Genomic DNA, 22,348 nt, shown 5'->3' on the forward strand with positions numbered 1-22,348 from the left:
ATTATTGCCTTAATCTGACTTTAACTGGACAATTCAAGTGTACATGTTAGCCTTAAATTGGAGTTCTCCTTATCTGATTAGGACACCCGGTTAATGTGATTGGAAATCGATTTGCCCCAGCATGTATACGCCTTAATTGGACTTTAACTGGACAACGCGTGTGCGCCAGAACCGCTGTGCTGGTGTATGACCCTGGAACAAAAACATCTAAGAAAGCCGATCACAGAAGAAGAAGAAGAAGGTAAACAGAGCCAGAAGAAGAACCGCCTGAGGGATAGCGCCATCTTCTCTGCACCAGAAGTAGCTGAACTTTTATCCATCTGGTTGTCGTTTGAAATGCCGGTCTGTCGCATGAACGACTTTTATTATATGATGTAACAGGTCAACCGGAAAGGAGGCCATATTAATGGAGAAGAACATGTTCCCGTCATGTTTCATTTTCTCCGTTGCATGTAAACAATGGACAAGGACTGTAGTCAGAAAGTCAAATTTCAAGTATAGCTCAATTAAGTTGTGCATGTAAACGCATTGACTGCTAGCACTAGCATCTGCACCATGTTTAATTTTATCGGCTGAAGATTAAAGTTTGAAGTTATTGATTTAATTAAGGGCTGTTAATAGAATAAAATATATAATTGTGATTAATTGCATGATTCCAAAAGTGAACACTTGTTTGTTTTGCTTGAAATCGATGTGAATGGAGTTACCATCGGACCAAGCAGACATCTGAGAGCAGAGAGGTTCCTGAGTGGCTCAGACCTTGATAAGAGAAATACAAAGTTTAAAAAAAAAAAAACACATCCCTTCCAGGGATTCTCAAGTATACTTCCACAACCTGGAAGTGATGTGTTTTCTTTTAAACTTTGTATTTCTCTTATCAAGGTCTGAGCCACTCAGGAAGCTCTCTGCTCTCAGACGTGTGCTTGGTCCGACGGTAACTCCGTTCACATTGATGGTGAAAGCTGATAACTTTAATCTTGTCAGAAGAACCATCTGACTTTGGACTTTGAAGCTGACCAGTGTCTTTATCCATTTCTGCTTGTTTGTTTCTGCTTTCTTCTTTTTCTGATGCTCTTTTTTTTTTTTTTAGCCCCTGATTTCTCAAAATAAGGTTCGGGCCGAGTTCATGATGTTTGTGTGTGCGCCTACTATAAAGAAAGCGTTAAATGGAATTTATTTTGACAGCCCAGATTCAAAAAGATAAAAAAGTCTTTACTGAATCTACTAAATACTGAAACTGTGCGTTCCCTCTTCACTGTTAAGTCAACAAACCTAAGCTGTGTGTGTATAAATAGAGTGTAATAGACATACTGAATGAGTCTCCTTCACCATTAACGAGGCACTAAATGAATACTGCGAGTTAACGACATTGAGAATTAATTGTGTTATTTACCATGTTTAAGAGTGAAAGAATATAAGTCTTTTCATATTTGTTTGTTTTTGAGCTTCCTTATTAACTCAACCTTTTTGTTCTTCAACACTTATCTGATACTGGCCTAAATTTCAAATGAAGTTCCCCCATTAATAAAAATATGTAAATATATGTGCACATCTTACACCTGCTTTTTACATGACGACTTTTTTTTTTTTTTGTTAATGCAAATCTGCACTAATAACCACAATTATCACATTACTGTTGCACAAGAAACTATGACACCACTATGTGCAAATACTGCACAGCACGTAAAAAAAAAAAAAAAAAAAAAAAGACAGTTTTCACTCATTATTTGAGGCGCAAATTGGAAAAATCTGTTCTGGGGCGCGCAGAGGGTAATATCGTCAGGAATATTGGAACAGAATAGAAATGTGACAATACATTTTAGAGGCTAATAAAGAGGCAATAAAGTCGAGTTCATGAGCAGATGGGGGGTAGAGGCAGAAACACTACAGAGTAAAGACCCCTGTGTTATTACATTTCCTTCTCACTGTTGGTACAGACGCCGATAGCGTATATTCCCTGTAGTATGCGTGCACACACACACACACACACACACACACACACACACACACGCAGCTGAAAGCTATATTATTGCCTCACAGCTTCATAGGCCATGGAAATACACTGAAATACTGAATACATAATTTACTAACCATGACCCAGAAACACACACACACACATTCATCCCTTCTCTCTCACTGTATAGAGATGCATGAACACACACATATACCACGGCTCTAGTGCACGTACATGCCCTCAGTTAAAAGCAAACACACAGCAGTCCACGCACACACACACACACACACTTCCAGGCAGCAGTGGCTGCAGATCATTCTGCTCGTTTCCCTCTAAACGCTTCTCATGACTAACAGCAGCGACTTTCACTTACCTTTCCACCTGCTTCATTTTAGTTTAAATCCACAGTATAAGTCGTGTCGTATGATGTCGGGCGGTTTTCTTTTTGTGCATTAAGAGTCTATCTAGATTTATTTATTTTTTTAAAAGCTCATTTTAGCTAAAATGTGCCAGCAGCAAGGTTCTCGCTCTCTAGACCGACTAAACGTCTCTTTTGAAGGACATGAAGAGCAGCGCTCCGAGACATTATTACAAATATGTTCCACGTGGCGTCAGGTTCAGGTTACAACACTATTCAGCGCACAATTTCATGGGTGATATTACAGTTTCTGAGACCCCGCTGTGTGCGAGCGAGACACGATCCGTACCGATGCATGCAGCAACAATACGGCATCTGTAAACAACATGAATGTTTATGAGGGATGCCCCTGGAGGATCGGCTCAGGTTTCAGGTGGAGCAGCTGCACAGGCCTCGTTGCCTCTGTTGTCACACGTTGCGTTGTGCATTGATAATGCTCCACTGACACACACACACACACACACATACACATATATATATATTTATATAGAAAGAGAGCCTTTCCTTGTGCTGCATCAGGAGCTGTGATCAGTTGTTGTACATACATGGCCACAACTGACATTCTAAATATATATATTCAACAGTGTTGTGTGTGGTTGTGTGATTGTTTAGTCTCTGAGGACACTACAGCAGATTTTCCTGCTCTGTGCTGGATCAGGTCCAACATTCAGAACCTGTGACCTTATGAAATATTTAAATTGAACAGACCAAGTCACATACTCCTTGACAAAACACAGATCTTCATGTACATGACTGTGCACCCATCCATACATTAAAATACATCATAGAGTTTGTTGACCACACAACAGTGGATGGACTTACCTCAGGTGGTTCAGAAACATGAATAGGGACGGGCTACAAAATCCTGACGATAACAATACAAATCCTGATAAAAAAAATTACAATCCATGTTTCTGACTCAATGTCACTACTCTTACTTACTCACCAATTAGCATATTCAATTAAGCTGCTTAACTGCAGGTTTAAGTAGTGCTCACCACGATGGAACAGACGAATGCGTCCACAATTTTCTTTTTTTTTTGTCTTTTTTTCATTTATTTACAGCTTGTGGTTGTACTTCAGCCATTATCTATTTTGCAAACCTTGGGACAATGGGACAAGTTTGTTCCACATCCACCTTCTGATATCCAAACTAGTTTCATATCATTGATGAGGAGCCTCGTTATGCTGCTCAGAGATCTACATGTCTTCTTCAACACCTTCAGCCATACGTGCTATTAGCCACAGTTAAACTACAGTATGTCAACTATCTGACACGCATTTATGTCATCAACGTGCATTCACTGCGAGATGGCAAATATCCATCGTGGCGATTATTTTTGGCAGCACGTCGTATATCAAGTTATCGCACATTCCTACTCTGCAAATAACTTCATCCTGCACAACAACAACACAAAGAAGTGGACTTCAGGACGTCCGTGCGGGGCTGACCTCACACCATCCTCATTAGTGGAGACTGTGTGGAAACGTTCACAGCTTTAAGTTTCTGGGAACTCTTCACAAATCACCAACACACTACAGAGGATCATCGGCCGCCCTCTGCTCTCTCCACACGACACTGCAGGCGCTACTTCTCAAGAGCGAAGAATACACTGTTCTCACCCCGGCCTCAACCTATTTGAGCTCCTGCCCTCTGGGATACAGTTCCACAAAAAGCCCACACCACCAGACTACTGAACAGTTCCTCAAAGACATCCAGTCCCTCCATAAACCCCAACTGAATATTTTAAATTCTTAATATCAGCGAGATGAGGGACTGTGACAGTGCAGATTGGTGACAGTTAGAACTGAAGTACACACAGTTCTCCTTCTATCTTTATCTAACTTGATTCAAATACAATAACTGAACCAAAGGCAGTACAACGCACACCACAGGCCACAAGTTTGGAAGCAACTTCAAGTTTCTGTCCACGATGCCTTTCTTAAAAAGCAGCATGAGTTCTGTGCGTTCTGGGATGTATTTACTGCCTGATCACACTTTGCTTTTACTGATATGAACCATTTTCCTCAGTTTACCTTTAGGTTTACATTGATGTGACCAGACCATCGCTGAATAAAAGTCAGCAAAAGGAAAGAAAAGAAGAAGGGCTCAGTTTTAGGGTCGAAAAGATTTGCAAGAGTCACAACTTCAGTGCAAAATTTAAAAAAATAAATCACAGTTTGCATTATTCACTTTAACTCTGTCTGCATCCAAATATCTCCTGTGGAACGAAGGCTCGTGTGCTGCTGTTAAAGCCAGAGCAGGAAGAAATGTTATCCGATAAGTTACTGTTTGTATAATAATAATGTTTATTTTGATGCAAAGTGCACGAATGATCTTTTATGAACAGATATGATCTTGCTTCCAAACTTGTGGCCTGAAGCGTAAATGATAAAAATAGCGATGACTTCTGAGTTGTGTTTGTACCTTTGTGTTATTGTGTCTCTCTACCTTGTCGCCGTCTTTCTCTTTCTTCTTCTCCTCTTTTTTCTTTTCTCGCTCCTTCTGTGGACAAAAGAAAGAGTCGGCGTAAGACGGCGGCACATTCAAAATACGTACGCCGACCAGCCACAACATTATGACCACTGACAGGAGAAGTAAAAAAAAAAAAAACATTTAAACCATTGTGTGACAATTCTTCAAGAGTTCTGCTGGGAAACTTTTGGTCCTGGCATTCATTGGTGTGGATGTAACTAAGACATAGATGAGTCACAACTATACTGGAGGCACAAGTGAGACCTATTAGGAAGGTGGTCATAATGTTATGCTTAATATATGTGAACTGAGCAGTACTTCACTATAATACTGATAAACTGAGCCGATACTATCATTATCACAGGATCTTGTGATGACATCATTCTGTAAGAGGAAGTTCTAGTTGTAAAGATCTGCTGCCTCAGAGCAGGTTGAACCCAATTAGATTTCTTTTCCTAATGTGATTTTAATGCACTCACAATGCAGATTTAATGTGCAGACGTTATTAGCGTGCAGCGGGTTGATGCAGTGTTTTCAGGTTAATGCTTCGTTATATGTAAATGAGTCCGATGTGATGCCAACAGGCTTCAGCGGCAAATGACTGTCAGGACGCCAGAGAGAAAGGCTTCATTGTTACCAGAAGTCTGTTTCTGTCTCAGCGTTATTGGATATTTCATCTGTTTAGAGTTTATTTATGAGGAGATGGTGATTTGGCTTGAGAACATGATAAACAATAGAACACAATCATTGTTATTTACACAGATTCAAACCATTGAGGGGAGCCGATGTTATTCTGGAGTTCGTATCTTTTGTTTGCAAATAAACAGCAGCTCTCCTGACAGCGGATGACGGGAATGAAAACCATACGTAAAAACAGACGAGGTGTGGGTCAAATTATTTCTTTTTTTTTTTTGCTTGTATTGAATTTGAAGAGCTTTTCCTCATGAGAGGAGAAGCTCAGGCTATTGCTCATGTTTCAACAGTGCAACTGTACAGATATCGGCCTCTGATTTGGTAATTCATTGACTGATGTTCGTGCTTTTTTTTTTTTTTTTTTTTTTGAAATTTCTGCATAAAAATTACTCAAAGTATTAACAGATTTTCAACAAATCCTGAAAGCAGTTAGTGAGGAAACCCACCAACATCTTAGGAAGTGAAACGCCTCTTTACTGAGTAATGAACTCACGTTCTTCCAAGCTGCTGCAGACAACTGATCAGAAGTTACCAGAAACATTTAGTTTTTATTGCTGCACAAGGAGGTCGCAGCAGATACCAAAAAACAAGGTTTCACTTACTGTTGCTCCTCACAAATACGTAATATTGGCTCATTTTCCTGAATAAACTAATTTAAAAAGCATAATATTTCAATTCTCTTTGTCTCCTTTCGGGGCTTGTTGATGTTTCGAGTCATTTCTTTTTCATGCGGAAACGGGGAATATTCTGAAGGGCACAAAAACTTTTTAAGTGGCACTGTGTGTTGCTGTATGTGGCAGGAAACTGTTTCTAAGAGATACGAGCTAATGAGCCTAGCATCACCCAATTTGCTTGTGCAGCATTAGTGGGCTATTACAGTCCCATCTGATCACCACTAATAAAACACAGCAAATTACAGCTGGGATCCTCCTCCACATATGCAGGCCGCGCTTCTTCTAACCGACATATTAAATTACTTCTCGTGTGCTTGGTCAGGAAAAGACCTTGTAAACAGGTGCAAAGGAAAAAGGCTGACAGACTGTGTGAAGTCACTCCCAGTATGAATTGTGGGCCCAAATCAACACTGAGTGATTGATTTCAGACGCCATCTGCTGAAGAGGGGAATTGCAATGTGTAAAAATGATTATTCATCATGTGATCTTATTTTATCTCAACAAAAATAATACATTTTAAACTGTAGAAATAGTTTCCTGCAAACTACGGTTACGTTACGACAGGACGCGACATGTCGTTCATTTAACTGAAACTCTCTGTGTGCAGCTCTGTTTAGTTTAGATGTTCCTTCTCTAAATACTCCAAATGTGTGAAAGTCTGCATTCTGGCTGTTGGTCATCTTTGACTTTTCCCAGATTATCAAACATTATCTCTGTACACAACTCATGGAGGTTTTACTCGTGGTGTCCTGCTGCTCTCCCATGTGTAGTAATCCTCTAGGATCTCCCCCTGCCTGTCAGCGGAGATCAACGTCGGAAATATCCAAGCGGTGTTAACATGCGTTTGATTTTCCAAGAACGTACCCACAGCAGATTGAGATTCATCTCATTAACATTTCACAGTGGCTAAAAAGAGACTGTTGAACGGAATGAAACTCAAACATGTCTTCTGACTCTGTGAACACATGTTTTCATAGAGTGGGGATTCTTATGTCGAGGAAGTATCCTGCTGAGTGTTTCAGATTGTTCTTGAGGCGTGGTAGAGTTTATTTGACAGGAAAAGAAATGGAAAGAGACTAAGGCTGTGTCTGAAATCGCCCCCTAACCCCCTATATAGGGGTATATAGGAGCCCTATATAGGGGATAGGGCTCTATATAGATGTATATAGGGGTCCTATATACCTCTATAAAGGGATGTAATTAAATAAATATTTTACAACAAGTAGTTTCAACCAAGCAATCTGATTGGTCAATAAGACATTTAGAACAAGCTCAAATCAGCATCACAGCACGGCTACAACTCATCACTGGAAATATTGCTCCACCAAGTCTGTGGCAACATTGTATCCATCTCCATGGCAACACTGTAACTGTCAGAGCTGGAGCAGGAAACGGCTGAAAAATACGCCTCAAAATGGATCATTTTGTTGTTAATTTCGATTTATTTGGTGTCCATCAACATGAATATATATTTAATTATACGCTTTATTTTGTTGGTAATTGTTGTATTACCCTCGAGGGTGTGTTTAACTGTCATTCGAGCACTTCGGTGACACAGCCTCTCAGGTAATATTGTTTAAACAATCACCTTCTAATTAGCTAAATAATAAAATGAGCTCATTCATTCAATTTGTGTTGACCATGTTCTTTTTGTTAAGTTGAGATAACCATGATGTTTCAAGATGTTTCTTATAGAACAAATTGTATCCGTGTCCAAGAAATCACTTTCAGCTAAGTTACACATTACAAACACACGACATTCCACCTCTGAAGGAAGTGTGTTAAATCCAGATCACATGACCTGCTCCAAGGTGTGTTCTTTATCCCCTTTCTTAGTTATGTGATATAAAGTAGTGGGTGAGTCACAACAGTGTTACTACGATATATTTATGAATAACTTTCAATTTACTCAACTGTAAATAAATGTGATCTACTATGATACCTGTCAACTATGTTAAACTCAAAAAGCCCCACAATTATATAATGACCCAAGAAGCATCATTGTGGTGGGGGTGGGTGTGTGTAGGGGGGGTAGGGGTCTAAGTTCTTAAAAGGTCTTAAAAAATTTTACATTTCACTTGTAAAAACCTGCAGGAACCCTGTTCATACAGACGTCTCAACCGGTGTTTTTGGCAAATTATCAGAAAGAAGAGTGCGTCGTCTTGGTCCAACGGGGTGTTTTGCATCAGACTCACTTGTCCCAACAAATCAGTGACACGGGACACGATGGCAACAACGCAGCACATCCACTGTAAGGCAACACAACACAAGCAGCAGCACGGCAGCACGGAATAAAGGAGGAGACCCGTACCTCCTGTCTGCTCCTGTCAGGCTGGGAGGACGGCGATGCAGAGGGAGGAGCGGCTTCGGAGGACTTCTGCTGGAAGACAAAGAATCACAGACACAGGGTTAGACACGGATGCAGAGAGAGGGGGGGAGGCTGCCAGGTGGAGAAATGTGAAGAGAGAACCGAGTTAATTAGAAGGAATAAAGGAGGATTTTCTCTGCCTCCACAGAGGACTCCTCGCTTCACTAGACACTGGAATACCAAGGTTATATTCAGCCAACGCCGGATGAATGGTGTCTAAATAGGGTCCAACACACACAAACGCACACGGTCGCAGAGTGTAGAGATGACCTCCATTAACCCGCTGTTGAACTTTGACACACGCGCACAGAGTGAGGCTTGTGGTGCACAAGCAACGCCGACTGGTTGTTTTCACAGAGCAGTGTGTAGCAGAGAGGGAAGCAGCGGCCGGCTACGGTGGAAAAAAAAAAGCTGCATGAAGGTTGACTTCTATTATCCACTAGTCCTGATAAATAATGCAGCGGCTAAAGATGTCACTCAGGCTTCATCACCGACTGTCACGAGAATTTAACGTTACACAGAAACGCTCTTAAAGCTGCTTTTAAAGCTGCATTCTTTATTGATGTTGTTGTTTTGGATTCCTTCCTTAGCATTAGCAAATGTGCAATAATAATAGCAATGGAGCTACGTTCATGAGGCGCTAGGGACCAAAACAACCCAGAACCAAGTGGTATCGAAACTGCACCTGTCAAATCGCTGCAATTGCTTCTTTTCGTACGCAGATGTAGAAAACAAAAGACTGTTTCTGTGGTTTTTCGACTCAATGTACCAGCCAGAAAAAGTGGTAATACCTACGATGACCTACGACCTACGATGCAAAAATGCTCTTATTAAAGACATTTTAAGGCCTTAAATTGGGATCATCAAATTTTAGACTTTTTAAGACTTCCCCGATAAAGATGGATGTCACAACAGCTCCTCAAAAGTGAAACCAATGCAAGCAGAGCTCCCCCTAGTGCCTGGAGGCTACAAGCTCCACCCCCTCCATGTAAGTGGGTGGGACTTCGGACAGTTTTTGCTATTTTAGGTAGTTAATATAATGTTGATGTATGTTTAAGTGTTATTTTTTTGGGTATGTTTCCTTTTATTTAGCTATCTGATGCTATAGAAACAGGATGTGACATCATGATCACTAGAAGTTGCCATGCCAACCGCTCTGTGAATAGAGACTGTGAGAGCTGGAAGAAATAATTTAAAAAAATTAGTACAGTGTATAATCCAACGTTTCTTTGTAACTTGTGGAGGTAGACAGAGCGTAGTAGGAAGTGTGGGCGGAGCATCGATATCGTGGCTCCACCCACGGATCGTACTGGCTCCAAAGTTTAAAGATGACTGTATCCTTGGGAAAGCAGTGTCTGTTTAGACAATGCAAGGAAGTGGGGGCGTGTTGTCCATATTTATACACAGTCTATGCACCAGACAGCCTGTCAAACAAAGAGGAATGGAAATAAAAAGCAGATAAAGGTTCCATTACATCACTACATAAACAAGCTCATCATATTAGCACCAGACACACGAGAGAATTCAAACCAAGGCCTTCTTTTGTCTATTTGTTTTTCTGGGCCTTGCTAAGCCTTTCCACAGCTCGATGCACACAAAATCTATCACAAAAGCAGGCCAGCACCAATAAATGAAAAAAAAAAAACAAAACAATAATTACTGGCATTTCCAGTCCGTCTTCAAAATCCATACCGATCCAATCCCATCAGCCATTATCACTCCAAAGCTTTCCTGTCCAGTAATGAGGAACATCAGTTAACACACTCAACTAAACAGTCCTGATGCTACCTTGCCCTCGTCTTTATCTCCTCCTTGTTTGTTCTTTGCCATCTGGCTGTTCGCTGCCTTTCATTCACGCACCGCAGCCTCGGCTACCTCCCTCAAGAGCTGCGCCTCCGCCTCCGCACAACAGCTGAACACATTAATTATGTCAAAAAGCAGAGAAAGTCATCGGGTCACACACTCACTTAAAAATATGTGTGTTTGTTTTGGTGGAGCATTTGGGGCGAAGAGGACACGGAGTCTGTTTATTACAAAAAAAACAAAAAAAAAAAACAGAGTCATATGAAGATTTTTCTCAAAATCAGTGTGAAGGAAAATAAAATCTCTAAAATTCAGTCTAAACCAGTGGTTCAAGAAAACAAAGCTGCAGTCCAAGTCCAGATGCTCAACTATGAAAATACACCGATCAGGGATAACATATGACCACCTTCCTGATATTATGTTGCCACAGTTACCTTGAAAAAGTAATCCGATTACTGATTGCTTGATTTTAAAGTAAGTTATAGATTAAAAGTTACTTTATTAGTTACATTCAGCAGCTGGCGACCCCCTAGCAGCTTTGATCCTTGCACCAAGGAGCAAAGTGGGGAGGCAAACCTGTGACCCTTCGGCCTCCAAGCTGCTATTATGGTCTATTAGCTGACGCAAACTCAAAATAGTGGCTGAATTTCCAGCTCGAAAACACTCATCTATCTTATTTTTTCAGGAAAATGGGAAAAATAGTAACGCGTAGTAACTTCAATAAGTAACTTTAATCTGATTACTGGTTTGGAAATAGTACCATGTTAAGATTAGTACTGGAAAATACTGGGGGGTGTCCTATGGGTTGAGGGGAGGGGCCTCCCTCCGTGGATCATCCCACAGATATTTCATCAGTTTGGGATCTAGTAAATTTTCACCACAGCCTAGTTTAATAACCTCACCCTATACCTTACTTCTCGCTTTCTTTTTGTTTGTGCTGCCTTTTCTTGCCCTTATTTAACAGGTGGTAGTGGAGCGAGACAGGAAGCTGGGGAGGGGGTGTGACAGAGGGGGGACGACATGCAGCAAAAGGGTGAAGGCTGGAATTGAACCCGCTTCGCTGCACTAAAGCCTCGGTTCGTGGGGCTCAACAAGAAGAGCTGTCGGGGCTGAAGCTAAGAGAAAAAAACAAAAAACAAGTACACTTTGAGGTTAAAGGGAAACCACGGTTTATGACAGGCTCTGCTTTATTCCTGCAGCTCGTATCATTTACAATAACATCTTATCAAAGTAACTGCTGAGATCTCGGAACGTGTAGGCACTGCTGTAAAAAGCTCCAACAAGGGAGGAAACACACTCAGACAGGCTGTGAACACATTGACTTTTTCCAGTTTTTGATGGTGCACTGTTATAGCTGCTAATAAACCCCTTATCACCAAGAAGAAGAAGAAAAAACATTATTGTCCACAGTTACAGCCAGTGCACAGGGTCAAGACTGAACCAGAATATTGGGCTTTTCTCAGTTTAACTTTCATTGTTATTCTGCAGTTTGTTTTCATATTCAAAAGTTGTTGATGGTTTCCACTTGAACTGATATTAAGCAGCAATGCTGCATCTCAAACATCTCATCTCATTTACTTTGATGACTGCAAAGTCTTCAAAGAAACAGATGGCAAAGCTACAAAAAAATGACATTATATTTCCAAAATAACAAAATTTAGGACATGCCTGGGGCGGGCTCCACTAATGAGGAACAGGAAGATAATAGGCCGGAGCAAGAGGGAGGTCATAAACGGACATAAAGATTTAAGACTAAGACTAAATGTAGTTTAAGACCTGCAATGCAAAATATGCTCATATTTATGAGGCCTTAAATCGGGATTATCAAATTTTAGACTTCTGAAGACTCCGCAGAAACCTTGAAAAAGGTGGATTGCACAATAGCTCCTTAAAAGTGAAGCCAATGCATCTAGAGCTCCCCCTGGTGTCTGGAGGCTGCAGTACAGGTCATAAGTTCCACCACCTCCATCTTAGTGGGCAGGACTTAGGCCAAAGAAAAACACTAAGGATGGTTTCTGTTATTTTTGGTAGTTAACATAATGTTGATGCATATTCAAGTGTCATTTTTTAGGTATGTTACATTTTAATTAGTTATCTGATGCCATAGAAACGGGATGTGAAATTATAATCACTACAAGTTGCGACCTACAATATTATATAAGGTGATTATAATGTGGCTGATCGGTGTATATTCCCTGTAACATGTGAACAATGAATCCAATTTATCATGTATTTGCAGTATGACTAGGTGTGTTTATCAGGAACCAGGCGTCTCATTTATAAAACCGTGCACAGAAAAGGTTCTAAATTCTGTCGTAGGAATGAGATTTAGGAAAACAATCTGTATTTATCAAACGTAGACATCAGTCCTTCACACACTAATAAGTAATCGGTGATGATAAATCCCACCTGCTCGTCCATGGTTTGGAGGATTTTGCATTCAGAAATGTCTCCAATTGACCATGTATGGCTGCAACAATCGCTTTAAGAATGTGTGAAGGGATTTATTTTTTTTTTTTTTTAAGGCCAGTCCCACCTGCGCTCAGGAGCCGGAAGCCGCGGAGGAACCGGGGGAGTTGGAGGAAAGTTGTTGTTGCAAAATTAACAAGACACTCGCTTTTCAAAGATGGCTGGAAATGACTTTGGTGCGTTTTGTCTCTTGCTCTAACATGGGTTTTAAATCACAGCATAAATCCATCAGTATGTTTTTGGGAAAGTGTTGTTGAACAGGTCAGAACGCTCTTTGAAAACACGCTCCCTGTGGAGCGCACGGTTCTCAAAATCCTCCAGTAGTGCCAGATAAACAATGGTGCTTGTGCTTCAACTTTTCTTTTCAGGTTGTCTTTTTTAGCTTGTCACGGAAATTATTCAAAATAACTAACTGAGCATTTTCATAATTAGACGAAAGGACGACATGTGGTTACGTGTGAAGTTTGAGATGCTGCTGAACACTGCGACTCTCTTAACGGCTTCTGTGTGTAGTTCCACTTTTCTACCACTAGATTTTGCATGTACGCACGGTCAGAGTTGTGCTTAAATTTACAAACTTTCCTAAGAAGAAGTACAAATTTACAAATTCTATACTTTGCATCAAAATGTGCTTACGCTCTCTTTACGCGCACATCTACGCGCATGCACGGTTTATAGGGTTCTAGGTTCTAGCAGTGAGTGTTTGGAAGCAGTCGCGTTGGGACTGTCCTGCTCCGGACTGCGGATGCGATACATGAAGAACTTCTTAACGTCTGTTCAAACCAGCCGGAGAAAAAGAAAATATAGATTTGCGGAAACAGGCTACACCACAAACATCGACCGACCTCCTTTCCTTCCACACCGCTGCCGTATTCTCCTCCTCCTCCTCCTCCTCCTCCTCCTCCTGTGCTCCTAAACCCCCCCGGGGTGGAAACTCACGCTGACTACAGTGTGTGTGTGTGTTTCTGAGGCCAGAACAGAACATTTTTCATCTTCCTCCATTTCCGTCCCTCTCCCTCCACCCCCTCGACTGTTAAGGCATCAAACGACTGCTTGCTCCTGTTGCCTGTGGTGGTGAAAGAAGAGCAGTCGAGATGTGAATTCAGAGCATTTTCTACTCCCCCCCGCCCCCTCCCTCCTACTTTTTCAGATGATGTCTTCTACATTCTTTTTTTTTTCTTTTTTCCTCCCCCCTCTCGCAAAACTTCCTCCTCTTCCGACTTTGGTGCTGGCGGAGATGTCGACGCAGCACTAAACAGGCACAGATGGGCTGATGATGATGATGATAAAGAGAAAGGAGGCTAGAGGGTAAGAGGGGGGAGTCAAAGGGAGGAGGGGGGGGTGGGCGCGGGGATGGAGAGGAGGATAGATAACAAGCTGGGTGAAAGAGGATGAACAGAGGTTGAATAGATATTAGGACTAGGAGATAGAAGTGTCTGGCTCTCTGCTGTGCTGGGCGCTGATAGCCAGAGAGAAAGATGGTTAAGATCTTAACTGAATTTGTCTGCTGGGTAGACCTGTCACAGCTTCATTTGTAGTCTTGCAGAGGACCCTCGCTGAGGCAAAGTGGAACGGCTGCACACAGACTAATAAAACAAGAATCATGGAGGACGAAGGGCGGATTTTAGATGTTTGAGCTGTAATATAATTCTCAGAGAACAGTGATCTCAAACCAATGTGTTGCAGTGACAAATTCCCTCACCATCACAAATTATGAAGCACTTACACTTTAAAAATGTTACAGGAAATGATCTACAGGCTGATAAGTTCATCTTTGGCTGCATTTTACATTTTAGAAGCACCAAAACTGATAATGCAAGTTCAAATGAATAAAAGCTTTCATCATCTGAGCTGAGACACAAGAAGGTACAAATCTGCTCGTTGGTCCACTTTAGCTTTGATTCCAGCAGCAATGGCACAGGATTTATGGATTTTCCATCCAGTTTTGCATTAATTTTTCACCAAGATCTTATATTGATGATGTACATCCTAAAGACTGGGGTTCAGGTCTGGACTCTGTGGTGGCCGGTCCATGTGTGAAAATGATCTGGTTTGATGCTCCCTGAACCACTCTTTCACTATTTGAGCCCCATGAATCCCGGCATTGTCATCTTGGAATATGCACGTACCATCAGGAATAACCTGGATGGAATAAGCTGGTCATTCAGTACATTCATGTAGTCGGATGATGTCATTCTTTGGCCAGGATGTTGCTTAACGCGGACCTGAACAACTGCAGCAACTCCAGATCATAGCACAGCCCCCACAGGCTGGTAAAGTAGACACTAGGCATCATAGGGGCATCACTTCATCTGGCCTTCGACCACATTTCTTCGACCATGGTTCCGATGCATGCAAATGATTTGACCCGTCTCAAGCATGGCTACCACCACGGGATGTGTCTTTCCACATGGTTGTTGAAGAAATGAGAAGCTACTCATTGCATCAGTTGGGGTTAAATAACTTGTTTCTAGCTGAAAGATAATCATCCAGGCAGTAATTATCAAATAAGAGGCTTGTATCCATTTGCTCAGTTAAATCCAAGTGCTGACTTTTTTATTTTTATTTTGGCAGTGTATTAAATTAAAATAGAGGGCATATAAAGCTGGATGAATCCTTCATGACGTCTCACAGGACATATGAAGACTAGTTTTGAAGCTCAGTGTTGTGTCTCTGGTTGTCGCAATCTTGGAAGTACCAGAGCTTCCAGCTAATTCAAAAATAGTCAAAGTGGCTGAGACTTAGTGAAGGCCAACAAGGAGCTACAATCAATGGCACCAACCTCTTACTGAAAGCCCCAAACTACAACTCTAAACATTGATAGAATAAGTTACGTACCAATACACTTGAGTGTAGCTGTCATAAATGGGAAATTTCATTATCCAAAATCTTTATTTTTTCTTTTTTTGTACGAGTAAACATCTTTATTTCTGGTATAAAGTTGGGCAGTGTAACGTGGAGGTGGCCTTGAGCATTGCCATTCAAGGAAGTTCATCTTTTAAAGAGTGCTACATGGGTACAGGTGGAGAAATTTGACCAGCAATAAAACCAAATAAGAAAAGATTCAGCAACTGTGGAAGTGTTGATCTGCAGGTCTGTTCGTGGTTTTCCTTGCAGATGTGGAGAGAATCTGCACTGACGTTTCGCTTATAGCTGGATTTTTGGCAAACACCGATACATAAATTTAGAAACTTGACTAATGGAGAGCAGAATCAGGGCAGGGCAGTGTTTTAAAAGCCTGCCATCTCTGACGGTCCATTAACAGTAAAGTAACACTTACACTTAAAGCACTCAAATGCCGCATATTATCAATAAGAAAACACAATCATAGATTTACTTAAAAGCAATCATACTCACAATCAACTCAACCAGTAGTGCAGCTTCAGTTTTAGTAGAGCACAGGGTAACACTGCCTTTCTCTTTTTTTGTCAGTGAAGTAAAGGCCAGTTCTCTGGTTTGAATGAACTTTATTGGAAGTGTCACAGGACTAAGCAAGGTAGGGTTGTGTTTTGTATGATCTCGACATGTTGGTGGGTCAGTTGACACCTACTGCGTGGATCATCTCACAGATACTTCGGGATCTAGTGAATTTGGAGGTCAGGTCAACGCCTTGTGCTGTTCTTCAAGTTTTATGGAGTTGTTCCTAAAGCGTTTGTGTCAGTCTGCATCCTGCTGGGGATGGAATGTCATTGCTATATGGTGGGGTGTCTGGTCTGGTCTAGGTGGGTGCTACTTCCCAGCAGAATGCTGAATTGTCACAAGATGGTCGATGATATTTACTTCTCCTGTCAGTGGTCATAATGTTGTGGCAGATTTACAAGCAGGAAAAAAAATGTCAATGAAGTACATTGAGCTTGAGAAGGTTAAAATGTTGAATTTCTGATGTTCATGAAGCCTCTTTAAATAAAGCAATGAAAACATTTCCTCAATAAAGAAAAGCTAAAGCTCAGATTAGTGTCGTCTGATGGAACTCTTCACTTCCTCGGACAGAGAAGTCTGTGCTGTCACAAAGGTGACCTCAGCCAAACCCTCCCTGTAGCTCTGCTGCAGCCGCTGACGTCAGGGTGCATGTCGGCAGCCACATCTGTACGAGCGAAGCCCACAGAGCATCGGTGAACAGTGTGGACACAGCGCACAGGACATCTCTATGACTAACTCGGGCAAATACGGTTGGAAATGAGCAAAGTCTTCCTCAGGGCTCCTTCCTCTGGTGACATTTTTAGGCCAATCACTGGGCTCATCAAAGAGATGCACTTTGATGTCTTGTTGATTCCAGTAACGTTGAAATAATTCGGGTGGACCGTACAGACACACACACACACACCTACTGCTTCACTCATGGCAGAACAATGAACTCATGGTGCATGGACAGTGTACTCAGAGTACACACACTCGTGTACTTCACTGCCAACAAAGTGCTGCAAGCTGTCCATTACAAAAGAACACTACTCTCTCTGTAGCTCTCTCTTCACTGGGTTCAGACAAATAAAAACCACCCAGCACTTCACTTCACTAAGCACTTAGAAGCCCTGGTACCTGACTCCATATCTGCATCCACAACGTTGTGGGTTTTTGCTAAATGCACTTCTGTACTATATGCAACGACAAACATGTTGAATCTAATCCATAACTATGAACTACCAAGGTTAGATCGATACTTTTGTTACGGTTTCTCCATCCTCACCTGTAGTAAAAGGTGGATACGGACACTAAAGAGTTTGACCCTAAAATCCTTGCATCACAGCAGCATCACACAGCTGGAAGTGATGCTGTTATTAAAATGCGTCAGTACACAGAAGAAAAGACAATTACACGGGATGCAGAACCACTTCTTTGATGGGAAATGAATGAGTCAACATTTCCCTCTCTGAGCAGTTCTTATATTTATTATTACATCGTTGCCTTTGTTCACTTATTCTGCTCATCTGACTTTGTTACAGATTTTATTTTTCATTGTTGTTGTGTTGTGAACATTGTTATATTTATATTCCTGTTTCTTATTTTGCACTAATGACTTTTTTCTAAAAAAATTGTGTGTAGTAAAAAGAGAAATGCTTCATTTTTAGCCTTTTATATCCTAATTAGTTAACACAAACAGGTTTATTCGGCTAAAATATTAGTCCTGTGTTTTATTATAATCAAAATCAACTAACTAAAGGCAAAAATTTACAAAGTTATTCAATGATCATGACATTTCAAGGTACCGGTATCGGCGATGCCAGCCCTGTATTTACTTGGTATCGTATCGATACCAAAATTCCCAGTATCACCCATCCCTACTGTCCATCTCTCATCTGACAAATAAAAGATGACAAAGGTGACAAATAATGGAAATGTAGGAGTTTTCTAGAGCTGATAAGGGAAATTTTATTTTAATTCCATCAAAGAACAAGCAAAACAAGAATTAGGACCAAGCAGGTGCCATCTTCCTTTACATCTTTTGAAGCTGTGACAAGCGGAATAATCAGGGTGAAACATGTAGAAGCAGAAGGAGGTTACACTACCATCCATCTGGAATAAATGCCGTTTAATCCGATCTATCTCACGTTATCCAGATTCCAACTAACACCGTCCAAACTAGGAGGATGTAACCGTGACCGCGTTCAGCGAACGAATCAATCCAACAAATTCCTCGCGCTCGTTCCGCAACAAACCAGAACCCAAGGGTTACCGCGGCCCGCCCTCTCCTCATCTTTCTCCATCTGTGTGAAACTTCTTAAAGTGATAATGAGCTGGTTTTAATAATTAATTTGCATATAAAAGCCGAGCCGTCTGTGTGGGTGGGTGGCAGAAACAGATCCTGGATCACAGTCTGGCTGCTGGCGACGCTTCAGAGAAAGTCGGAGAAAACACAGAGAGAGACAGAAGGCGGGAGAGGGGAAAGAGAAGAAGACAAACAGAGAAACAAGGAGTGACGAAAGAAAAGAAAGACGGTGGAACGGAATAAAGTTGCACTGCTGTGAGCAAGGCTATGTTAATGTAACGGCTTCTGGTGTCGATTTTTAGGGAGCGTCTCCGTTTCCCTGAAACGTTTTCTTGTTCAGTTTGTGCGTAACTTTGTGTTTTTGCTATCTCGCGTGAAGCCTGTTACTGTAAGGAATTATATTGTGTTATTATTAATATTTTACAGCACTTGGAGTATGTATGACACTGACTTTTCTGGCTCCTGAATCCGAATTTCAAAGAGGATGATCATTAAAGCACAGGTTTGGGCTCCTATTAGTCACTGTCTCCCTGTCAGGATGTTGACTGACTGTGATAGTGAGTCTTCTAGGGTTGCAACAACTGTACACAAGAGCAGCAATTTGAATGTAATACGTCCATCTCACCAATTATGTCTTCTTGTGGAGCTGTGTGTATTGCACAACCCAATTTTTTGCACATTTCTACAATTCATGCTGCTCCGTTACCACCTTTTTCATATTTCCACTTTTATCTTTATTCATATCTGTACTGTTTACTTAGTTTATACATTGTAGTCACGATGGGTAATAACTCAGGACCTGAGTGCATAATTTCTAGTTCCAACTCATGCTTCTGCACGGATGCGAATGACAAATAAAAGTCCTTGAATCGTTCCGTTGGCAGGGAAGCCAAAAATAAACGGAAAAGCCAGAACCCAGATCTCAAAGGTGAGGGAAGTCTTCAAACAGACACCCATAAGTTGCACATTTACTTAGAAGGAAAGTGTTGCACGGTTGCTATGCGCATCTATGTCAACAAAACATCTCAGCTGGCTCTCTGACCTCAAAACAAGGAGATGGCTGCATCAGTATGTGGACTATTAACTGAACAGGGACCATATAGAGCAGATCTATGTGCAGCCTTGTGGCGCTGCTTTCCAATGCAGTTGCAGTTTGTTTCAGCACCATTAACGTGATGCTCAAAATGTGTGTAAGCAAAGCTTTGCAGATATATAATATTGCTGCTGGCGGTACGGTGGTGCAGTGGGTAGGAATGTGTCATCACAGCATTAATGTGCTGGGTTTGCAGGGTTTGCAGGGTTCTGGCGGTCGGTCAGGGCTTTCCTGTGCAGAGCTGGCATCTTCTCAGTTTGCCTGTGTAAGTTAACTCCGCACGTTGTGTTAACTGGTGATTGTAAACTGGCTCTAAGTGTTAATGTGAGTGTGAACGGTGACCTCCTACAGGACAATACAGCTCATTTACATTAGGCACAAGGTGGCAAATGTACACTAACGAATGAGAGTAGAATATAAACAGTGTGTTTCCTAATTTGTTGAACTGTATTATTTGGTAAAAGGTAAAAGTTTGAAATGGGTTTTACATTCATAGATGTTAAAATATGTAATGATTGTGTTTGAATAAAAGGTTAATAAGGGAAGGTCCTTTATTATGAGTATTTAACCAAAGGACTCATTGACTCAGAAAACAGTTTAAGGCATAATTGACAAAACTGAACAACAAATTAAAACCAATCAGAAATATAATTAATAGATGGAACAACTGAAACAGTAATCACTTGATGCCGTCCTGAATTGTTCCCAGGTGGAGCATCTGTTGCTGTCACAGCGCTTTGCTTTTGAAATCTATGCAGGTGAACTCAGCCAAACTGTGTCCGAATTCAACTCGGTCTAAACGGTCTGAATTTACTGCAACGGCTCCAGATCAGGGGTCTGCAACGTTTTTCAGGGGAACGAAAGCAGGGACCTACTATATGTGTTCTATACTAAACTCAGCCTAGTGCTATTAATGAATGTACATTATTATCATTATCATTTTGCATTCAGTATTAAGCTTCATTATAGACGTTCATTGCTGTGTGCCTCTGGGATTACACCTGGAGACTGAACAGGCTCTTAGCCAATCGGGGGGAACCTGACAGAGTCAGCGTCTAATATGCAGCCCTGTGATTGGCTCAGCAGCGATAGGGGCGGGGCCTACTGTGTACAGGAGGGTTAGATTGACAGGTCTAGTGTGGCGCTCTGTGTGTGGGACACTGGGACAGCTCCTGTATCGCTGACTGAAAGATAACGTCGTCTGCCTCCATTTACCCCTTTACTAACTATTCATGTTAAAGTGAATTTAAAGAAATTTAAATTTGTAGGAGGAAATTGGGGGGGAAATTAAAAAAAAAAATATATGAAAAATGTGTAATCAACCAATGATCTTGCAAACCCCCTCCACAGACCCCCGGCTCTAGATCTATGTACATGTATCGAACACCTAATTGGATCTGATGCTCCGTCTCAAAACAGCAAAACTGACTAAATGTCTAACTGTTCACGTTTGTGGAAAAACGCTCCGTGTAATTTGCGCATATATTAACGCACACAATGCAACCGCATCCCACACATTTTAGTAAAGTTTCACACCGCCCTCTCGTAGCATAGAAGCAAACAGGCACTGACACAAGCAGAAATACGCACCTCTCACAGGGATAATCTGGAATCGGGACAAGGAGATGTGCACCCACCCACAAACACAACTACACAACCCACACAAAAGGAGCCTCAGTCCTGACACTGACACTGACACACACACACACACAAACACACACCCAGACATGTCTGTTTTCTGATAAAGACCGGTATCAGAAGATAACAGTGTTTCTGAAAGGTTATTCTCTAACTGCGTGTGCAGCAGCTCCCGGTATCAGATCCAAGAAGACTCTTGTTTGGGCTTCAATCAGGGTTGATTTCCTCACATTTAAGCTTTGCAAACAACAGCAGTGAGATGCATTAAAGTCAGCAACCGTTAAAAAAATAATAAGAAAACAAAAAATAAAATAAAAACACTCACTGTAGAGGCTGGTGAGTCGAAATGAGGGCACTGGAAGCCAAGCACAAGGCCTTGGCACAGAAAACTCCGCACTGGAACCGATTCAAATGTGCGATGAAAAGATGCCAAATATGATAAATAGCACAACTTCTTACACGGCAACTGCCAAAAGCATGCCAACAAGCCCTTCTGTATTCTTCCAGTTTATCACCGTAAGGCAACTGATGGGAAATCATTCATATGTGAGGATTAATATCAAGTTTCCTTGACACAAAGTGTGTCTAAGTGTATTTTGCCATTTTTGGAGATGCTGCAAAATCAACAAAAGACGCAGTGAAAGCTAGAGGGACAGAGAAGCTGTCATTTTGCATTTGTATCGATTTCCTGTATTAAGCATATTCTGGCATCAGGCAGCCGAGAGGCAGCTATTATCACGGGGTTACACAAAACAACCTCCAACCATGTCCACGACAATAGCGACAGACAAAATGTAAAAAAAGAAGTGTTGGTGATACTCACTGGAGCTGTGGCCACGGCTTCCTTGTCGTAGTACTTTTTCCTCTCGTACTTGTCCCGGATGAAAACTTCCACTGCTCTGAGGGTCCGAGGGTTAAAGATTGGAACAGATGTGGAGGAGATGACAAATACAGGTGGAGATAATGTGTGAGAAAATTAAGAATGTCTAATTAAAAGCACTGACGTTTAACTAGACATAGAAAGACGTTGTTGTCATTCAGGTATGTAACAAGTGTAT

At 41.4% G+C, this 22,348-nt stretch overlaps 1 protein-coding gene across 10 annotated transcripts in view; it reads right to left on the bottom strand.

The window, feature by feature from the left end:
- Window positions 1–22,348, bottom strand: part of smap1 (small ArfGAP 1) — a 106,672-nt gene that overhangs the window by 60,845 nt on the left and 23,479 nt on the right. For 3 of the 10 annotated variants that reach the window (XM_047602944.1, XM_047602938.1, XM_047602935.1), the window contains exons 4-6: window positions 22,114–22,189; window positions 8,527–8,595; window positions 4,801–4,878 (exon numbers count right to left, since the gene is read on the bottom strand). In XM_047602944.1, the coding sequence (XP_047458900.1) occupies window positions 4,801–4,878; window positions 8,527–8,595; window positions 22,114–22,189 (223 nt within the window). The remainder of the gene's footprint in view (window positions 1–4,800; window positions 4,879–8,526; window positions 8,596–22,113; window positions 22,190–22,348) is intronic. The other 7 variants (XM_047602941.1, XM_047602936.1, XM_047602940.1 and 4 more) reach the window with 7 other exon arrangements.

Source organism: Mugil cephalus, chromosome 13 (assembly GCF_022458985.1).
Source record: "Mugil cephalus isolate CIBA_MC_2020 chromosome 13, CIBA_Mcephalus_1.1, whole genome shotgun sequence".
Taxonomy (NCBI): Eukaryota; Metazoa; Chordata; class Actinopteri; order Mugiliformes; family Mugilidae; genus Mugil; species Mugil cephalus.